We start from the raw sequence: 20,393 nt of genomic DNA, 5'->3' as shown, positions 1-20,393 counted from the left end.
TACCTGTTAATGTTTTAAAAATCTGAAAATGCCAATAAATTACAGGTCTTTTGCAACCCTACCTTTAAGTATATGAGACAGAATCTGTGTAGGATGGGATGAATATGAACCTTTCCTCTCCACCCCCAGCCTCAGACACAGCCAGCGGCTCAGAGAGTGGCAGTGGCAGTGAGGAGAGCGGCTCGGGATCCGAGAGTGAGGAGAGCAACGAGGAGTCTGAGTCTGCAAGCGAGGAGGACGAGGAGGAAGAGGGGAAGAAGAAAAAGAAGAATGTGGAGAAGATCAAAGCAAGGAAACCTGTTCCAGAAAGTGAAAGGTAGCACACATTTTTCGCTTAGAGAAGTGTTCCGGAATATTGAAAAACGACCTTGTTATTTTTTAAACCTCACGTTTAGGGACTCGACATGTCAATGTATGGTTCATAAATGCATAATAAACAATCTACATTCTAACCTGCCATCCTTTAGAATGTGCTCGTTCCTCTGATGTAGTGAACCCCCACTCTGAAGCAAGTTTTCAAGTGGCTGCATGGCTTACCATTAGTTATTTTGATAACAGTGAAAATACATTGAATGCATCAATCAAATCCATGCATTATAAGTGATAAAACATTTCAAATTATAAGTTAGATGTATTAGACCTCGGTAGTGGTTGTTCCACTGGATATCATAAGGTGAATGCACCAATTTGTAAGTCGCTCTGGATAAGAGCGTCTGCTAAATGACTTAAATGTAAATGTTAAATGTAAATTTATCTCTTTCAATGTATTTCTCTGCAAACCAGAACATGTTGTGCACTAAAGATGGCATTGTAGGCACACAAACACATTAGAAGGGCATTGTTAACCCAATCAGAAACACTATGCTCATAACTTGTATCTCCTAAATTATGTTTTTGGTGTATTTTGTTAACATTTTAGAATATATTGTGGAATAGGCTATAAGATTTTTACAAGGCACGCGTCCATCCATCCCTTTCGTGAATCGCAACACAACATACAACTTTGATGCGCTCGAGAAATGTGTACTGCAAACTTTCACTCACTTTTTAGATGAAAAATTATTGGCCTACCTTGGTATTCAGTATTTTATTAGGATCCCCATTAGCTGTTGCGAAAGCAGCAGCTACTCTTCCTGTGGTCCACATGAAACATGACATAATACAGAACAGACCAGAGATGATGGCGCCGACAGAGATGGTCGCTTCGCGTTCTTAGGAAACTATGCACTATTTTTTTTTTTTTTTATGTATTATTTCTTACATTGTTACCCCAGGAAAGAACTATTGGATATAAGAGCAACGTCAACTTACCAACATTATGACCAGGAATACGACTTTCCCGAAGCGGATCCTCTGTTTTGACCACCACCCAGGACAATGGATCGGATCCCAGTAGGCGACCCAAAACAACGGCGCCGCAGAAGGGGCAGACGGAGCAGTCTTTTGGTCAGGCTCCATAGACGGGCACATCGCTCTCTGCTCCCGAGTATACTACTCGCCAATGTCCAGTCTCTTGACAACAAGGTAGACGAAATCCGAGCAAGGGTTGCCTTCCAGAGAGACATCAGAGATTGTAACATTCTCTGTTTCACGGAAACATGGCTCACTCGGGATATGTTATCAGAGTCGGTACAGCCACCCGGTTTCTTCACACATCACGCCGACAGAAACAAACGTCTCTCTGGTAAGAAGAAGGACGGGGGTGTATGCCTTATGATTAAAAAGTTGTGGTGTGATCATAACAACATACAGGAACCCAAGTCCTTTTGTTCACCTGACCGAGAATTCCTTACAATCAAATGCCATCTGCATTATCTACCAAGAGAATTCTCTTCGATTATAATCACAGTTGTGTATATCTCCACCCCAAGCAGACACCTCGACGGCCCTGAAAGAACTTCATTGGACTCTGTGTAAACTGAAAACATTATATCCTGAAGCTGCATTTATTGTAGCTGGGGATTTTAACAAAGCTAATCTGAAAACAAGGCTCCCTAAATTTTATCAGCATATCAAATGCGCGACCCGGGCTGGCAGCATTCTGGATCATTGGTACTCTAACTTCTGCAACGCATACAAAGCCCTCCCTCACCCTCCTTTTGGCAAATCATACCACGACTCCATTTTGTTGCTCCCAGCCTATAGACAGACACTAAAACAGGAAACGCCCATGCTCAGGTCTGTTCAACGTTGGTCCGACCAATCAGATTCCACGCTTCAAGATTGCTTCGATCACGTGGACTACTGGGATATGTTCCGGATAGCCTCAGACAACATTGATAGATACGCTGATTCGGTGAGCGAGTTTATTAGCAAGTGCATCGGTGATGTTGTACCCACGGTGACTATTAAAACCTTTCCCAACCAGAAACCATGGATTGATGGCAGCATTCGCGCAAAACTGAAAGCGCAAACCACTGCTTTTAATCATGGCAATTCGACCGGAAACATGACTGAATACAAACCGTGTAGCTATTCCCTCCGCAAGGCAATCAAACAAGCGAAGTGTCAGTATAGAGACAAAGTAGAGTCGCAATTCAACGGCTCAGACACGAGACGTATGTGGCAGGGCCTACAGTCAGTCACAGATTACAAAAAGAAAACCAGCCCCATCGCGGACACCGAAGTCTTGCTCCCAGACAAATTAAACAAATTCTTTGCTCGCTTTGAGGACAATACAGTGTCATCGACACGGCCCGCTACCAAAACCTGTGGGCTCTCCTTCACCGCAGCCAACGTGAGTAAAACATTTAAACGTGTTAACCCTCGCAAGGCTGCCGGCCCAGACGGCATCCCTAGCCGCGTCCTCAGAGCATGCGCAGACCAGCTGTGTGTTTACGGACATATTCAATCAATCCCTATCCCAGTCTGCTGTTCCCACATGCTTCAAGAGGGCCACTATTGTTCCTGTTCCCAAGAAAGCTAAGGTAACTGAGCTAAACGACTATCGCCCCATAGCACTCACTTCCGTCATCATGAAGTGCTTTGAGAGACTAGTCAAGGATCATATCACCTCCACCCTACCTGGCACCCTAGACCCACTCCAATTTGCTTACCGCCCCAATAGGTCCACAGACGACGCAATCGCAATCATACTGCCCTAACCCATCTGGACAAGAGGAATACCTATGTAAGAATGCTGTTCATCGATTACAGCTCAGCATTTAACACCATAGTACCCTCCAAACTCATCATTAAGCTCGAGACCCTGGGTCTCGACCCCGCCCTGTGCAACTGGGTCCCGGACTTTCTGACAGGCCGTCCCCAGGTGGTGAGGGTAAGAAACAATATCTCCACCCCACTGATCCTCAGCACTGGGGCCCCACAAGGGTGTGTTCTCAGCCCTCTCCTGTACTCCCTGTTCACCCATGACTGCGTGGCCATGCACGCCTCCAACTCAATCATCAAGTTTGCAGATGACAATACAGTGGTAGGCTTGATTACCAACAACGACGAGACGTACTACAGGGAGGAGGTGAGGGCCCTCGGAGTGTGGTGTCAGGAAAATAACCTCACACTCAAAGTCAACAAAACAAAGGAGATGATTGTGGACTTCAGGAAACAGCAGAATGAGCACCCGCCTATCCACATCAACGGGACAGTAGTGGAGAAGGTGGAAAGTTTTAAGTTCCTCGGCGTACGCATCACGGACGAACTGAAATGGTCCACCCACACAGACAGCGTGGTGAAGAAGGCGCAGCAGTGCCTCTTCAACCTCAGGAGGCTGAAGAAATTTGGCTTTTCACCAAAAACACTCACAAACTTTTACAGATGCACAATCGAGAGCATCCTGTCGGGCTGTATCACCGCCTGGTACAGCAACTGCTCCGCCCACAACCGTAAGGCTCTCCAGAGGATAGTGAGGCCTGCACAACGCATCACCGGGGGCAAACTACCTGCCCTCCAAGACACCTACAGCACCCGATGTCACAGGAAGGCCAAAAAAATACTCAAGGACAACAACCACCCGAGCCACTGCCTGTTCACCCCGCTATCATCCAGAAGGCGAGGTCAGTATAGGTGCATCAAAGCTGGGACCGAGAGACTGAAAAACAGCTTCTATCTCAAGGCCATCAGACTTTTAAACAGCCATCACTAACATTGAGTGGCTGCTGCCAACATATTGACTAAAATCTCCAGCCGCTTTAATAATAAAAAATTGGATGAAATAAATGTATCACTAGTCACTTTAAACAATGCCACTTTATATAATGTTTACATACCCTACATTACTCATCTCATATGTATATACTGCGGGGCAGCATCGTAGCCTAGTGATTAGAGCGTTTGACTAGTAACCGAAAGGTTGCAAGATCGAATCCCCGAGCTGACAAGGTACAAAATCTGTCATTCTGCCCTTGAACAAGGCAGTTAACCCACTGTTCCTAGGCCGTCATTGAAAATAAGAATTTGTTCTTAACTGACTTGCCTAGTTAAATAAAAAATATATATATACCATCTACTGCATCTTGCCTATGCCGCACGGCCATCGCTCATCCGTTTATTTATATGTACATATTCTTATTCATTCCTTTACACTTGTGTGTATAAGGTAGCTGTTGTGAAATTGTTAGATATTACTGCACGGTCGGAACTAGAAGCACAAGCATTTCGCTACACTCGCATTAACATCTGCTAACCATGTGTATGTGACCAATAAAATTTGATTTGACATTAATAGACAAGAACAGCTCAAGAACAGAAGTACATCCATTTAAAAAATGGCACATGTAGCCTACATATCAATCCATACACACAAACTATCTAGGTCAAATAGGGGAGAGGTGTTGTGCCGTGAGGTGTTGCTTTATCTGTTTTTTTTAAACCAGGTTCGCTGTTCATTTGAGCAATATGAGATGGGAGTTCCATGAAATAATGACTCTATATAGTACTGTATGCTTTTTTGAATTTGCTCTGGATTTGGGGACTGTGAAAAGACCCCTGGTGGCATGTCTGGTGGGGTAAGTGTGTGTGTCAGAGGTGTGTGTAAGTTGACTATGCAAACAATTTATAAAAAGAAGTGATGCAGTCAGTCTATCCTCAACTCTTAGCCAAGAGAGACTGGCATGCATAGTATTTATATCAGCCCTCTGATTACAATGAAGAGCAAGACGTGCCGCTCTGTTCTGGGCCAGCTGCAGCTTAACTAGGTCTTTCCTTGCAGCACTCGACCACACGACTGGACAATAATCAAGATAAGACAAAACTAGAGCTTGCAGGAATTGCTTTTTGGAATGCGGTGCCATGAAAAAAGAGCATCTATTTATTACGGGCAGACCTCTCCCCATCTTTACAACCATTGAATCGATATGTTTTGACCATGACAGTTTACAATCTAAGGTAACACCAAGTAATTTAGTCTCAACTTGTTCAACAGCCACACCATTCATTACCAGATTGCCCTTTATGTTGTCTCAACCGTCCATCCAAATCAAATAATTGAATGTGTCCACTTTTTGTCTTTATAAACTTTCACACACATATTCTATGATATCGGGCAATCCAATGTAGGCAACACTACAGCTGTTAATTGCCAGCGATCATCATTCATCACGTAGGCATATGATATAATTGATACCTGACTTTCAAGGAGTAGATGTGATGCAAACATAAGCATTCATTTTCCGTTGTATAAAATTACATTATCACATTCGCTTGCTCGTTTGCCATACTAATCTGATGAGACCATGCGTGACAACCGAAGCTGATAGACAATGTTGATTGGCAGGTGGAACGATGTCCAATGAGGTTGCAAGATTAAAGTGGGAAGTGGGATCAGGTCAGCACAGTATTGTCCAATGAGCCAAACATGAACACCCCACAAGCACACCACATCTTTTTTTCTTCTCTTCACTTCTCACACAGAGGCTCGAGAACAATGATGTGATGATGTACACAATTGTGCGCTATTTTCGGGGACACGTTTTGACTCGTGAGCGCTACTTTCAAAACTACTGGCTAAAATTATACAAAACCTTTATAACGCATCTTTAATATCAGCCATTGACAATGAATTGTTGGCCCTAATCTCAATTATACATAACCTGGATAATGATTAAAGAGGAATTCCAGTCAAAGTTGAAATTGTAAAAATTTTTCTTTACCTATTAATTCATATTCAATCTGATATGTCTACCAAGTGTGTAACCCAGGGAATGTAGTCAAAATCTGTAGCAGAGCACTAGGACAGGCAATGCTATGACATGAGCTCTAAAGATGTGAAATTCCTTCATTAATTAAACCTTTGATACTTGTTGACCATTGCATCACAGTGAGCAGAGCAGTGGAGAGGATGAGAAGAAGAGCGAGAAGAAGAGCAAACCGCGGATTGGTAACTCCGAGTCAGAATCCGAGGAGGACGATGATAGTGAATCAGAGAGCAGCGAGTCAGAGGAGGAGGAGTCAGAAGAAGAGTCAGAGGAGGAGACCAAGAAGAAAAAGAAGGTGGGTAATGAGAGAGAGACTTGAAAATACAATTACTACAGACACACACACCCACAGAGAGAGACGTAACACACACATTCTACATTGGCATTATCTGATGGTTGGCATAAAGCACATAGATATTCTTTGATGTCAACATTCCCAATGGACTATCAAAATAAAGAAAGTCGCACACTCCATGTATAAACTCCCAGCAATATAATGGGTATTTACCAACGTTTCGGCATCACTGTGCCTTCCTCAGGGTGATGTCATGAATACTTGAACCATGGTTATGTAGACACACAGTGCAATTAGTGTAACCAATGACAGTAGTGAGGGGTGTGTCATAATGATTAAGTTAATTAAAATGAATTTGTGAAACTGTTAAAAAATACTATATGGCATATTAAATATATTACGCTATTGTTATCATATAGAAACATAATGGAATATTGTACATCATATTAGCATCAACATACATTATTGTTTCATTCAATTTCACATAATAATTTCGTATTTCATTTCATTTTTGTTACATGTAATATTTTGGTTCAACCTTAATATAGAATGAGCATCGTCAACAGGGGGAACATATTAGGTGTACGCTAATAAGCTGTAAAAAATATTTTTTCAATTTACAAGACTTCATAAAGGAAAAACGTACATAGACATTGACATTCTACATTGGCATTATCTGATGGTTGGCATAACGCACATAGATATTCTTTGATGTCAACATGTATCCCAATGGATACAGTAAACTAATAAACTTAAAGGGCAAATCTTCCACTTTTCAACCTCATATTCATAATCTCCACCACCAACCAGTGTCTACATATGTGAAAACAGTGTTTCTATGATCCATAGTTAAAATAGAAATGCTTCTCTGTGACATCACAAGGTAGGATCAAAACCCGCAATGAGTTTCTAACCTAAGGGAGGGTATTTTCTTGCTCCCCTCAAATATCAGTGTTTGAAAATCACTGTTTTTAAAATGTTTTAAGTTTTGATGATGTCATTAGGTAGAACTTGTTAACAAAAACAATTATACAAAACGTCGAAGTTCGCCATTTTCGCATATATTGACACTGGTATTGTGCTGGAGATAATGAAAATGAGGTTGAAAAGTCGTGGAGTTGCCCTAGGCACTACTTTCATGTATCTGCATGTCTAGCCCTTATATTTAGCCTCACATTGAAGTGTTTTACAATTTGACATAAACAGAAACATTCATGAGTTTTATTGACAAATGTAAAAAAAATAAAGGTGTGCCAAGTAAAAACCTGATAAAAATGAATTTGTTTGCTCATTGGGAAATTAATATCAACTAGTCAGTGGAAAATGTGAAGTTTGGAATTTGTGACAGCAACTATCTGAGCTTATTACAGTATTATAGACAGAATATCCTGGGATTTCCTATGATCTTCAATGTAGAAAAACTCCTTACCTTCTAAAAACTCTTGTATGGCTTGTGAGCATCATAGAGCAAACACACTATGTTTTAAAAGGGGTTAGAAGTCCAAAACTCGCCAGCGTCACAGTGGGACTGTATGAACATATTCCTTTGCTTTTTCCTCCTTTAAACACTATATTCAGGTGGCAGGTCTCCTTTTGCTTGTGGGTTAGTTTCTCTTTCTCTTCTTTTCAGACCACAGCATCTAAACCTCCATCCAAACCACCCAAAAAAGAGAACAAGAAAGAAAAGAAAGAAATGTCTCTGCTTGATTTTGATGACTGTAAGTTCACCTCCTTTATACTAAATCCACGATACCAGGAATACAGTGACAGTCTACACTTTCCCCCTCAAGTGGTCCTACATAGAATTTGAATGGGATGATGAACGATTGGTAATGGATGTCACTGGATAAGTCTATATTAATTATGTTCAGATTTATTCACTATTATTTAAAATTCTAAGTCAAATGTTTCAAATCGAATATATCCGTGTCTGTGGTACTGAACATTGCAACTTCAGAAGTCCACAATCACCATTGTCCATGATGCAGAATTGCCGCTATTTGCTTGTTTGTTTACATTAGCGCAGCATCAGACTATAAATGATTGCTCTCCAGTCTTTGAGAAAACGCTGTGCTCCTTCCTCTTCCTAGTTGACCCCGCTCCATCTCCGTCTCAAGTCACGCCCCTCAACAACTTCCTGTCCAGCAGCCTAGTGACAGATCTGGAGGGCTTGTCCCTGACCGACAACGTTCTGTCCCCTACGGTGAGTACCCTTTCTAGGACATAAACTACCCATAGCCCCTAACCCCGAGGGCCTAAGCACTTCATATAGATGTAGATTGATAGAGAAAGATAATGTACGTAGATTTAAAGAGAGATTAAGTACCATACATTCCAAGCTTTATAACATTTTGTGAGTGCCGATTTTACTGAATATTTTTGAAGATGTATAGTATTTTCTGGTAAATGTTAGGGGGTAACTGTAGTATCATCTAAAATAAGAAGGCACAACAATGAGGTTCAAGCTTCAGCATGTTTATTAGCCTAGTCTGTGCATGTCATACATGGGTACGGATACCCACAAGGGCCATCCTACTACATCTTCCCCTCTCCAATTAAAAATAGTTCAACATTCATAACCACTGAAGCATAACTGAAATGCAATTTGGAAACCAGTATTATTCTCTTTAACACTTATGCATTAACTTAGGTACAGTCTCTTTTTGCTGGGTATGGTCCCCAACAGTATGCATTCTATTCATATAACATAGTCTTTCAGCCACTCTGGTGGCTTCACATCCCTTTTTGGGCGAGCTTGTGGCTCTGTGAGAATGATTTTTGAGCGATCTTGTGGCTCTGTGAGCATTCCCTCTCCTTCTCCCTGTTTTTGTGCATTGTCTGTGGCCTCCTCAACCTGTGTGCCTGGTAGATCTGGAAGAGCTCTGAGGTGTGTTTTGTTCCTTCGTACCTCCTCAGAGCCTGTGTCCACCACATAGGAGCGTGGGGCATCCGCTTTCCTCAGCACTATTGCTGGTGTCTTTTGGTTTGTAATCCACACACGTTGACGTTCTGTCAGCTCTGGCCTCTCCGTAGCACGGTGTCTCCGATTTAAAGTCTCCAGTTTGTGTTTTTTTCAGCCATTTGTCCTTCTCAGTGAAGGCCTTCCTGTTAGGCCATTGGGGTTTAAGCCCAGCCGGCGAGACAGGCAAGGGAGGGAGCACAGCCTCCTGGCCATCAGGAGCTCGGCAGGCGGCGGCCCATGAGATGCAGTGGTGTAACTCTGTAAGCTAACAGAGCCATGTACGGATCCTTGTCCTTTTTCAACAGTCCTTTGACTGTTTTCACAGCTCTCTCTACCTCACCGTTGCTCTGTGCATGGTAGGGGCTTCTGGTCACATGTGTGAAGTTCATATTCTACGGCAAAAGCAGAAAAGGAGCTTGCGGAGAATTGGGGAGTGTTATCTCTAACCAGGACCTTAGCAACCCCTTGCCCGGAAAAAAATGGACTTTAGTACATTGATAACACCAGCTGATGTGGTTATGGGTGTCTTTTTCCATAAAAACGTATCTGCCCCTACCTTTTGCCATGGCTGTTTTGGCAGCTCCGTTGCCATCATTGGTTCAGGATGACAAGGTTGACATTGTGCACACACCTCACACTGGGCCACCAGCTTGGCAATCTAAGTACTCAGGCCCAGCCACCACACTGACTGTTGAGCCCTCAGTCTGCATTTGGTTATTCCCATGTGTGCCTCATGCACTCTCTACAATTTCCGGTTGTAGAATCTCTGGGATAACTATCCGTTATCCTTTCATGAGAAAGTGGAAGTCACATTGGTGCACCCAATAGGGCTTCAGCAGCTGAGGCAGTTCCTCCTGCCTGGGCCATCCCCTTTTGCACTGCTGTACTATCTGTCGGCAGATGGGGTCTCGCTGTTGCTCCTCTGCAATCTGCTGCAGTTTGGTCTGAGATGCAGGTAGACTGTCTCTTACTGCATTAATGGACACCTGTACCTCACCCTCCAGACATTGCTCCTCCTCTGATAATGGACGTTTAATTGGGGCATAGAGAGTGTGTCTGCTGTGATCAGTGCCTTCCCTGGCACATACACCATCTTGTAGGTGAACCTCAGCAATCTGAGGCGGAAGCGCAGAAGTCGTCCAGTGCTTTTGTCCCTAACAGAGCCAACAGTGGTTTGTGGTCAGTCTCTGCTGTAAACTGCAGGTCAATAAGGTATTGGCTGAGCCTTTCACATGCCCATGTGATTGCCAACACCTCCTTCTCCACTTGTGCATACCTTTGTTCCGTGTTGGATAAGCTTTGTGAGATGTATGCTATTGGACGCCACTCCATGTTGTCCTGCATCTGTGTGAGGATGGCCCCAAGCCCAAAGGATGATGCATCTGCTGACACCTTTGTCATAGCGTGGGGGCGGTACTGGGCCAACACTCTCTGTGACGGCAGGTCTCCTTTGATCTTGTCAAATGCCACCTGTTGCATGTGACTACCATGACCAGTCATTCTCTTTGGCTAGTAAGTCTCTCAGGGGTTTGGTTGTATCTGAAAACTGTGGGAGGAACGTACCCAAATATGTGGCCATGCCTAAGAAGGTCCTGACTTCAGCCGCATTCTGGGGGATGAGCATATCTGTGATGATGCTGATCTTCTCCGGGCCCGGCTCTATTCCAGCAGCACTGATTTTGTGTCCCAAGAACAAGACCTCTGACAGTGCAAAGATGCATATTTCAATGAGTGTCAGGCTACTCTCCTGGAGTCTGGTCAGAAATGCTATGAGCCTTTTATCATGTTCTGCTCTGTCCCGGCCACACATGAGCACGTCGTCCACGTGGACTATGACGCCACTCAGCCCATCCAACAATTGGAACATGTGTCTTTGGAAATGCTCAGGACCGGAAGAAATTCCAAATGGCAAAACGTTAAAACAGTCCTGAGCGGGCATCCAGTTTTGTGAAGATTTGTGAGCCATCCAACTGAGCCAGCGACTGCTCCACTGATGGTAAGATGTGTCTCTCTCTCTCTGCAGAGAGCCTCATTCAAGTCCCCATTGGCTTTTGGGACCACCATCATCCCTGCACACCTATCAGTGGGACTCTCTATTTTAGACACAGCCCCAATTTCTTCCATCCTCACCAACTCTTCCTTTACTTTGGCCAATAAAGGGATAGGCACATGGGTGCTAAGGGCATAGGGGACCGCATCCTCTTTCAGGTGGATTTTGTAGTCACCTTCCTAGGCCAGAAAACACTTTTGGGAATGTCTTTTGGAAAACCTCCCTTGGGTCCTCCAGTTCAATTTCTGGCAGCCCCAGCAACGGTCTGGCCAGAGAGTGAATGACGAAGACAGGTTGGATGGCACTTTTGTCTTTAATCTCCAGTTTACTCTCAGTTGGTAGAGCATGGTGTTTGCAATCCATGGCGTTTGCAACGCCAGGTTTGTGGGTTCGATTCCCACGGGGGGCCAGCACAGAAAAAAAATGTATGAAATTAAATGTACGCATTCACTACTGTAAGTCGCTCTGGATAAGAGCGTCTGCTAAATGACTCAAATGTAAATGTAAAAACTGCCCTACCACTGGTAATATCTTAGAGCAAAGGGCCATTCCTACTATAGCTACACAGTCTTGTGGGGATTGCTGTCACTGCTGCCCCTGTGTCTGGCTTAAATGACACAACCTCCCCATTGAGTTGAATATCTGAGTGCCAGCCATCATTGTTTTTTCCTTACTTGTCCCAGAAAGATGCTGTCCTGCTGTAGCAGCTGTTCCTCCTCTGAGACCTCATGAATTTGCTTTGTATTTGTACTTGTTTTTATTATGGGTCCCCATTAGCTGCTGCCAAGGCTACTCTTCCTGGGGCTACTCTTCCTGGGGTCCAGCAAAATTAAGGCAGTTTATACCATTTTAAAAACATTACAATACATTCACAGACTGTGTGCCCTCAGGCCCCTACTCCAACACTACCACATATATACAGTACAAAATCCATGTGTACGTATATTATCGTGTGTGTGTATGTATGTCTGTGACTATGTTTGTGTTGCTTCACAGTCCCCGCTGTTCCATAAGATGTTTTTTTTCTGTTATTTTAATCTAATTTTACTGCTTGCATGAGTTACTTGATGTGGAATAGAGTTTATGCAGCATTAGTAAAGATGTAATCAATACATGTTGATGATTTCATTCATGTGCTGTTTGTAATTACCCTGGTAGGTTGACTGATAACCTGAACCAGATTGCAGGCACTGATTACAGTTTGAAGCTTTTTCTTGAGTGGGCTGCTTGATGAAAGCCAGTCAATGTTTATATACCGCTCTGTTGATATCACATACATTATCAAGCATTTCACACATACCATCCAGATACTGACTGTTAGCACTTGGTGGTCGACAGACTGCTGAAAAGTGACATTTCCTGAATTCCGCATCCTTTGCTGGGCAGTCTTTCCAGCTGTGGAAAGGGGATTATCCCACATTTGCGACAAACGAACTGGCTACTGGTGCTGTCTGTGATTGTTTTCTCTGCGTCGGTCTCTGTTCTGCGTTCCCCTACGTTTTTTTTTTGCACGGTATGAAAACGCAAGTATTTCCTCACTCTGCAAGGAGCTGCTGTGGTCCAACATCGTCTGCTTGTCTTTTTACTGTCTCACTCTGCCTAACCTGGTTTACAGCTTTGGAAAGGGAAGCTGGGAATCCAACTAACTTTTCAGAAAGTGAGATATTTCTTATTCCCACTGCAATCCGATCTCGGATCAGCTCTTCCCTGAGCGCGCCAAACCGACAATGTTCCGCTAGCTTGTGAGCAGCTGTGATAAAACTGTTGGTGGTTTCACCCTGCTCCTGTTTGCGCACATTAAATCTAGCTCTCTCAAATATAATGTTGTGTCTCCCTACGAAATGCATTTCAACACAGTCTTTAACGGCACAGTAGTTAAGTTTCTCTTCCTCAGTCAATTGTGAAGCATTTAATAAATCCTCGCCTTCATCACACATAGAGTAGATCAGTGTTGTCAAAAGTAGTTCTGCAGGAGGGGTGAAGTCAGGCGCAGGAGACTCAGGTACGTGAAACACGTTTAATGAAGAATGCAAGTCCAAAGAACCGAACTGACAAGGCAGGGTAAAAATAATTCCAAACAAGACAAAACCAGTCTAGGAATGTAGCGGGACGCAGCCCAGCAACCCTAATGCCAAAACCGCGTAACGTATTCTAAGGACAAGCATAATAATCCTACAACAACAGACACGAAACAACCCCAACCACAAAACAGACAGACTAAATACCACACTAATTACTAAACACAAAACAGGTGCTACCCTAACCAGACATTACCAAACGAAACAGAAAATGAAATCAGTGGCAGCTAGTAGGCCGGCGACGACGACCGCCGTCCAAACGGGGAGAAGCGCCACCTGTGGACGTTGTGACAAGTGTATTATCTTGAAATGCCTAATATTTCACATTTATTAAGCCTGAAGCTATTCTGTACCTTTCAAATCGCCTGATCCATTTCGGACAGTTTTGAATGTACGTACAATCAAAATTGTCCAGGGGACTAATGCAAAATTCGTCAGCACTAGCCACTGGCCTGTCCATGTTTGCACGAGAGCCCGTTGAACTTGGGAGTCGCAAACCCTGAAATCCCGCCAGTTCCTTCCTCTTGCAACATGTTGCTAGCAGTAACTTAGTCCTTGCTCGTTAGTCCTTGCTAGCCCAATGATGATCTGCGCTGTGTATCTCCAACGCCGTGCCTTCTTTGCTTTGAAACAGCCTGTCGCCCTGAATGTATGACTTTCTTGGTAAGTCCTTCACGTTTATGTGATTATTAAAACCCCTTCTAACACAATGTAGTATCATCTAAAATAAAGAGGTACAACAACGAGGTTCTTGCTTCAGCATGTTTACTAGCCTAGTCTGCGCATGTCATACATAGGTACGGATACCCACAAGGACCATCCTACTACAGTAACCCCAACCGGGATTCTAAACTGGGTCCAGCGACTGTCAACCCAACACTATAGCCCTTACATCAACAGATCATGAGGTGTCCAGGTGTTTGCTACAATATGTAAGCCTGCTTGGCTGAACATGCAGTTTTTACTCAACCCCCTACCTGTTTCCGTACTACAGACCATCATCCCATCCGGCAACCTGAAGACCTATGAGCTGCTCCACCGTATCACCGGCGAGGGCCTGTCAGTGGAGTACTGCTTCAGCCGCCAGCCGTTCAGCCCCGACCCACACATGGTGGCAGTCAAAATCCAGTTCACCAACAGCGCCACCTCCGAGGCCAAGAGCCTGCACATGGAGGATGCCAAGTTGCAGTCAGGCATGAGGATCAAAGAGTTCCCTGAGATCGGTCAGTCAACATTTCACAACAGAATTCCTCTTTTAATAGTTTTGAAAAAAGGGGTTCTAAAAGGACCCTTTGAGGACCGGTAGGGTTCTACATGGAACCCTTTTTTATCCGAAGAAGACTTTTTTGGAAAAGCTAATTGAAAGAAATGGTTCTTTGTTGGGTTACGTTTTGCAACGGGGTCTGTTTAAATTAGAATTACACCTCAGTCATTCAGTGATTTATCTAGGTAGCTGTTTGTCATTGTTTGGAGCTAGTTAGTGCACTGTCTCTTTTACCTAGTATCTTGTGTTGTTTTCAGAGGTGTTACCTGCGGGTGAAACTCTTAGTGTGGTGATGGGCATCGATTTCTGTGATTCCACGCAGGCAGCCAACTTCCAGCTCTGGTAAGAAAGAGCCTGCTAGTGTTGCAAAATTCTGGAAACCCTCCCAAAGTTCCTGGGTTTTTCAGAAATCCTGTTTGGAAGACTCCGAGTTGTAGGATTCCCTACCTACTTATTCCCTCCTGATTCCGGGAATTTTATTGGGAGTTCTGGTAAACCAGGAGAATTCCTGGGAAAGTTTCCAGAATTTTGCGACCCTAATCACCGCACAGTCCTATTGCTCTATTCTCCTATAAGTGAATCATGTCATGTCTTGTTCCTTTGCAGCACTCACACCAGGAAGTTCTTTGTGTCGATCCAGCCACCGGTTGGAGAGCTGATGATGCCAATCTTTATGACAGAAAATGAGTTCAAAAAGGAGCAAGGTGAGCACAGGAACCACTGCATGGAAATCAAACAATTGAACAAAAACATCAGTGACAACGAAACCCCCTCAAACACATTTGATATGGGCCCCATTTTGACTGCGCTAAAGAAACAATGCTAGTGTCAATAAAGAGTAATACAACTTTATAGTTTTGTAATAGTAAAATCCCTGAATTTATGCAGTATGTTTTGAGATGTCTTTGCCTCTCTGGGTGTTGTTTTGAGTTGGTATCCAAAAGAACACTCAAGAATTAATACATTTCTGAGGCAAATCATAGTATATTTATTTTTTGTCAATGATGAATGGCAGTTTCCACCAGTCACTACACAAACTAACCCTAACAATGGCATGTGACTACTACTGCACTATCACCTCTGACTTGATCAAATCCACATCCACCAGGAAACCTTGGTATTCATTCTAACTTGGTTTAATAGCAATGGTCACCCTTGGAGCATAATCACTAACACTGGGCAAGGTTTTCAACTCAAATCCAACCATATTGTGTGTTTAAACGTGTCATATCCTCCGTTCTTCCCTCTTGATACTGGCCCCAATAGAGACGCTATTACAAAGTCTAGGTAAGTTTCCTTTGATAGAACTTGTTCTCGTCAGCTGTCTATGTGCCACCTGCCTTAACAACCTACCCCCCATACGAGACTCAACCTCTCCTCCCCATGCTTCCCCTCAACATCTCCCTCCTTGCTTCAAGCTGTTCCCTCCTATACCCCCCACAGCGATATCTAATGCCTGGGTGCCAATGACTATTTGCACTATGTATCTCCAGTTCACTTCAATGGCAGACACAACTGACCTAACATAACTTAACCTGCATCCCAGCCTCTAACATGTACTGTAGCTCCACTGGGAATGACTGGGAATGCTCCACTTAGATCCACTAATCCCAAATCAATGTCCTAGCACTGGGATACTGTAGTTCCGGGAATGCGTAAAGAGGATGTCCAATTTTTTAAAAGGCACTGCATTTGAAACCATTGCGCTCTTCTTTCACAGCATTGATTGTGTTATACGGGCTGTAAGACACATGGGCTGTAACTAATGCATACTGTAGGCCACATTCACCACATTCAGATGTTTTAGAGAAGTATAGCTAACTTAACTTTGTCTGAGTGGTGAGAGGACAGTATAGCATGCTGCTTCCATTTAATGCATATAATGGTGTTTTATAATACATTTCAAGTTAATGGTCATTATATTCTAGATTTAGTGTGGAGGAAGTTTGTGGAGAAGTTTGCTGAATTCAGCTAAATATAACTAAGACGTCACAGAACGAAGAGGGAACATTTCAATCTCTTTCAGGGAGCCTTTTCTATGTTCAAGGGAGTTTGACAGTGATATATGAGAAAATGAGTTTGTGACAAAAAGACAAGCAGGATAGAAATATGAGTTATAGACCTGCAACCTGATAAATAAAGTAATCCACATGCAGGCTATTCCCCTCAAACTCCTGTTTTTGGCAAATATCAGATTACTTTCTTATTCTTAGGAAAGTGTCACTGCCTTGCGAGATAGTTTTTCACATTAAGCCCCATGCTTATTTAATGACTCATATCACTAGTCTTTTAATCCTAAGGCATTATATAGTTAGTGTAGTCCTAAGAGAATTGTGTAAAACCCAACCCTTTTATGGTAGTAGACCCTATAGAGTTGTATGGATTTTAGATTGTTGTAATATCAAATGGTATATGGACACAAATGCCTCCATATAGTTTGAGATATTACAAAAGGAGGTTTGGATAAAATGTTATGTATTCACGGGACAGTCTCTTATTTTGAAGGAGTCTGGTGACAATGAGCATTCATCAAAACAAAAATTCAATTGACCTTCTTCAAACACATGTTCAATCTCACTCAAGCTGGAACCTGTAATTCATCTTTCCTCGATTCCTCACATACTCTTTCCTTGCATCCCTAAAAAGGTATTGGAGAAGAAGGTCTGAGGCGAGGGACCTTGGACCGTCTCCTCCAATACGGAGGGGAAGGAGCCGAGGAGATAGGATGCAAGGAATCGCGGGAAGATGAATTGAGATGCTGACGCAGACTCCTTGACCACTCGTCTTTTGACCGCTGCTATTTTGTACTGTCCTCAGGTCAGTTGATGGGCATGAATGAGATCACAGAGAAGCTGACCCTGGAGGAGAAGTGTCAGGGCGAGCACGCTGTCGTTCAGAGGGTTACCACTGCCGCCAACCTCAGCCGAGTGCCCTGTGGCTCAGACAAGGAGTGCAGGTGAGGGTGGCGGGCGTTTTGGAAAAATTGTCAAAGTTGGCAGATGTCGCCAGAATACATATTGATATAGATTTTTTTATTTATTGAATTAGTATGTTGCATGTTTTATTAGACAGGGGAGATAGTAGGGGAATGTGTCAAAATATAAAGTTGTGAAATCATGAAAGAATATTGCTGTTTTGTGTCATAATATTGATTCAACTATTCAACTTCATCTTTACTTCTGCTCTTTGATCTTTGAACTTAGCCCTCCTGTTCCTCCTCCTCCGTTTCCGATTCACAGGTTCGCTGGGAAGACGGTGACCAGTGGCAGCCTTGTACTGGTCAGTGTGGTCACCAAAGAGGACGGGGCCGCCCAGCTGACGGTCAACTGTGAGAAAATGGTGATTGGCACAATGCTGGTCAAGGACATCCTTCAGGCCCTCACCCAGTGATGACCCCTAACTCTTGACCCCTGACCTTTGACCCCAGCAATTTCCTTCCTCTCCTACAGCTCGGTTCTTTCTCCCTTTGCTCACTTACATACATACAACCACACATTCATCCACTCCCCTTCCAAATGCCCCCATACTTAGAGTCCTCTTTCTCTTCCTTAAGATACTGGTAGTCTGATAAGAATATGTAGAAGACATGTTTGATCCATCGCTCAATTGATATTCTGCATGTAATGCAGGTTTCAAACAAATTATGATGATTTTTTTACTTATACGAGAGACGCAAATCTGGGGGAAATAATAGGCCCCACTTTGACTTTTAAAATCACTTCCTACGAACCGTCGTAACAAATTACAGAATGGCATTACTGTACACGATTTGTAAAGACAATAAGTCATTAAGAATCATCCCATTGATCAAATAAAATCTGTGACGACGTTGAATCAACATGGAAGTAATCAACGTAAGGGAATTTTGTCTTTTTTTTTTACCCAACTTTTAACCTACATTTTTTTGTTGATTTCACATTGAATTCACGTTAACTCAAAAATGTTTTAATCAAAACTAGACATTGAACTGAGGTCAGTGCCCAGTGGGATGTTTATCCTAACCTAAAATCCTCCTTATCATTTGTCATGACTGCTGTAAAGGTTTGACATGCTCTCTTTAGCCATATCTACGAATGGCTCATGATGTACAGTACATTATTGTCTGAGCGAAAGACTGCGAGTCCTCACCTATACTCTTGCTATACTTGTTTCAGCCAAGCGCAAATGTACTATGTAGAAAACACCATGCCTTTTTTTAAATGTAGTGTGGTACCATTACACCATTACCAACATTACTTAGGTACAGTAACAGGGTATATCATCAAGGAAAAAGTGGTCGCTCCTCAATTTACTTTGGTCTGCTGAATGTTCAATGAAGTCCCCTTTTGAATAGTGTAGTTCTCTATTCTCAATCTCTACCGCCTGGGCCGCTAAATGTCATACATATAGAATAGATGTTATTGAGTGGGACTCCTGCAGATAAAAATGATATACAGTAAATGTGATTGTATGCATTGCGATATTTAATACAATAACTAAGGTCTGTGTTAGTGTGTGTCTGTGTGTATGAATGATTTCCAAACATGACAATGTTAAATCATCATGGCCCAAGGCAAACTGTTCTGTAATCAGCAGCTGTCTGTGTTTTCCTGCCTTTCCATTGACTTTTGCATATACTTACTGTATTTCCAGTATAGGTTAAACATGCTATATTTAAAGGTGGTTTCTATCATGCTATAAACCCACTGATGTTGTCATAATGAGACCTACAGAAATGGAAATGGGATCCTAAGGAAACTGCGCTATGCTGTCTTGGGCGCCAATGGGTCACACCAGGTAAAGGGCCTTGCTCTGTATAGGGGAGACACACCTGCATATCTGCGAGCTGCCTACGTGACATAAGTTAAGTTATTTATTTGTTTAGATTTTTTTTGCCATAGGAACATGTAATTGTATCGTCTCACCAAAGGAGTTCAATACAGCAAGCATCAATAACAGTTATCATAGAAAGTTGAAGAGTGAAAGAAAAGGGAAAATGACAGCATTTTTTTACTCCTTGAAATTTGAATTGTTTTATTTGTTCAGTATCGCACTGGTAAATCTTTCAAGCTTGTGAACTTAATTCACTGGTTTGTGGAGTCATGACACAGTCAAAGAACAAAGGAGAATTTAAGTTGAATTTACATGTAATTTCAAATTCATTTTATTAGTGGTATGCAGACAATTTGAGGACATCGTTTGCTCAACTCATACCATTGACCACATACCTTATGAAAAGTACCTTATTGAAAGTACTGTTAAACGTGACAGTGGTCTATTATTTCCTCCCCTAAAATACAAAGCTATATATAACTTTAAAAGGTTAAACCTTCCTCTCAAAATGAAAACTTTGCAATGAATTTAAGATAATAGTGGATGGAGCAATCCTTTAAAGGGTATTGTTATTTTAATGCACACTCGCTTTCTCTTTCTGATGTCATGATTATGGTCTACCATATCTTCTGTGTGGTTATGAAATAATGTGGTGTTTAAGCTTTATTTATTATTCAAATGAAAATATTGAAATAAAACGGATGAAATGTGTCAATGTCTATAGCCTTTTTGTATGTGGACCGAAGAGATGGAAAACCTAACTTGATAGTCTTTGATGTGGTA

General features: G+C 42.7%; 1 protein-coding gene across 13 annotated transcripts in view; it reads left to right on the top strand.

Annotated features, from left to right (window-relative positions):
• Positions 1 to 20,321, top strand: part of ap3b2 (adaptor related protein complex 3 subunit beta 2) — a 105,105-nt gene extending 84,784 nt beyond the window's left edge. For 8 of the 13 annotated variants that reach the window (XM_029758427.1, XM_029758426.1, XM_029758425.1 and 5 more), the window contains 10 exons: positions 130 to 316; positions 6,273 to 6,444; positions 8,075 to 8,162; positions 8,535 to 8,647; positions 14,529 to 14,757; positions 15,056 to 15,140; positions 15,405 to 15,502; positions 16,065 to 16,085; positions 17,616 to 17,754; positions 18,002 to 20,321. In XM_029758427.1, the coding sequence (XP_029614287.1) occupies positions 130 to 316; positions 6,273 to 6,444; positions 8,075 to 8,162; positions 8,535 to 8,647; positions 14,529 to 14,757; positions 15,056 to 15,140; positions 15,405 to 15,502; positions 16,065 to 16,085; positions 17,616 to 17,754; positions 18,002 to 18,188 (1,319 nt within the window). In that variant the 3' untranslated portion in view covers positions 18,189 to 20,321. The remainder of the gene's footprint in view (positions 1 to 129; positions 317 to 6,272; positions 6,445 to 8,074; positions 8,163 to 8,534; positions 8,648 to 14,528; positions 14,758 to 15,055; positions 15,141 to 15,404; positions 15,503 to 16,064; positions 16,086 to 17,615; positions 17,755 to 18,001) is intronic. The other 5 variants (XM_029758429.1, XM_029758428.1, XM_029758422.1 and 2 more) reach the window with 3 other exon arrangements.
• Positions 20,322 to 20,393: the final 72 nt, after the last annotated feature.

Source organism: Salmo trutta, chromosome 7 (assembly GCF_901001165.1).
Source record: "Salmo trutta chromosome 7, fSalTru1.1, whole genome shotgun sequence".
Taxonomy (NCBI): Eukaryota; Metazoa; Chordata; class Actinopteri; order Salmoniformes; family Salmonidae; genus Salmo; species Salmo trutta.
This window is presented reverse-complemented; position numbering and strand designations above follow the sequence as displayed.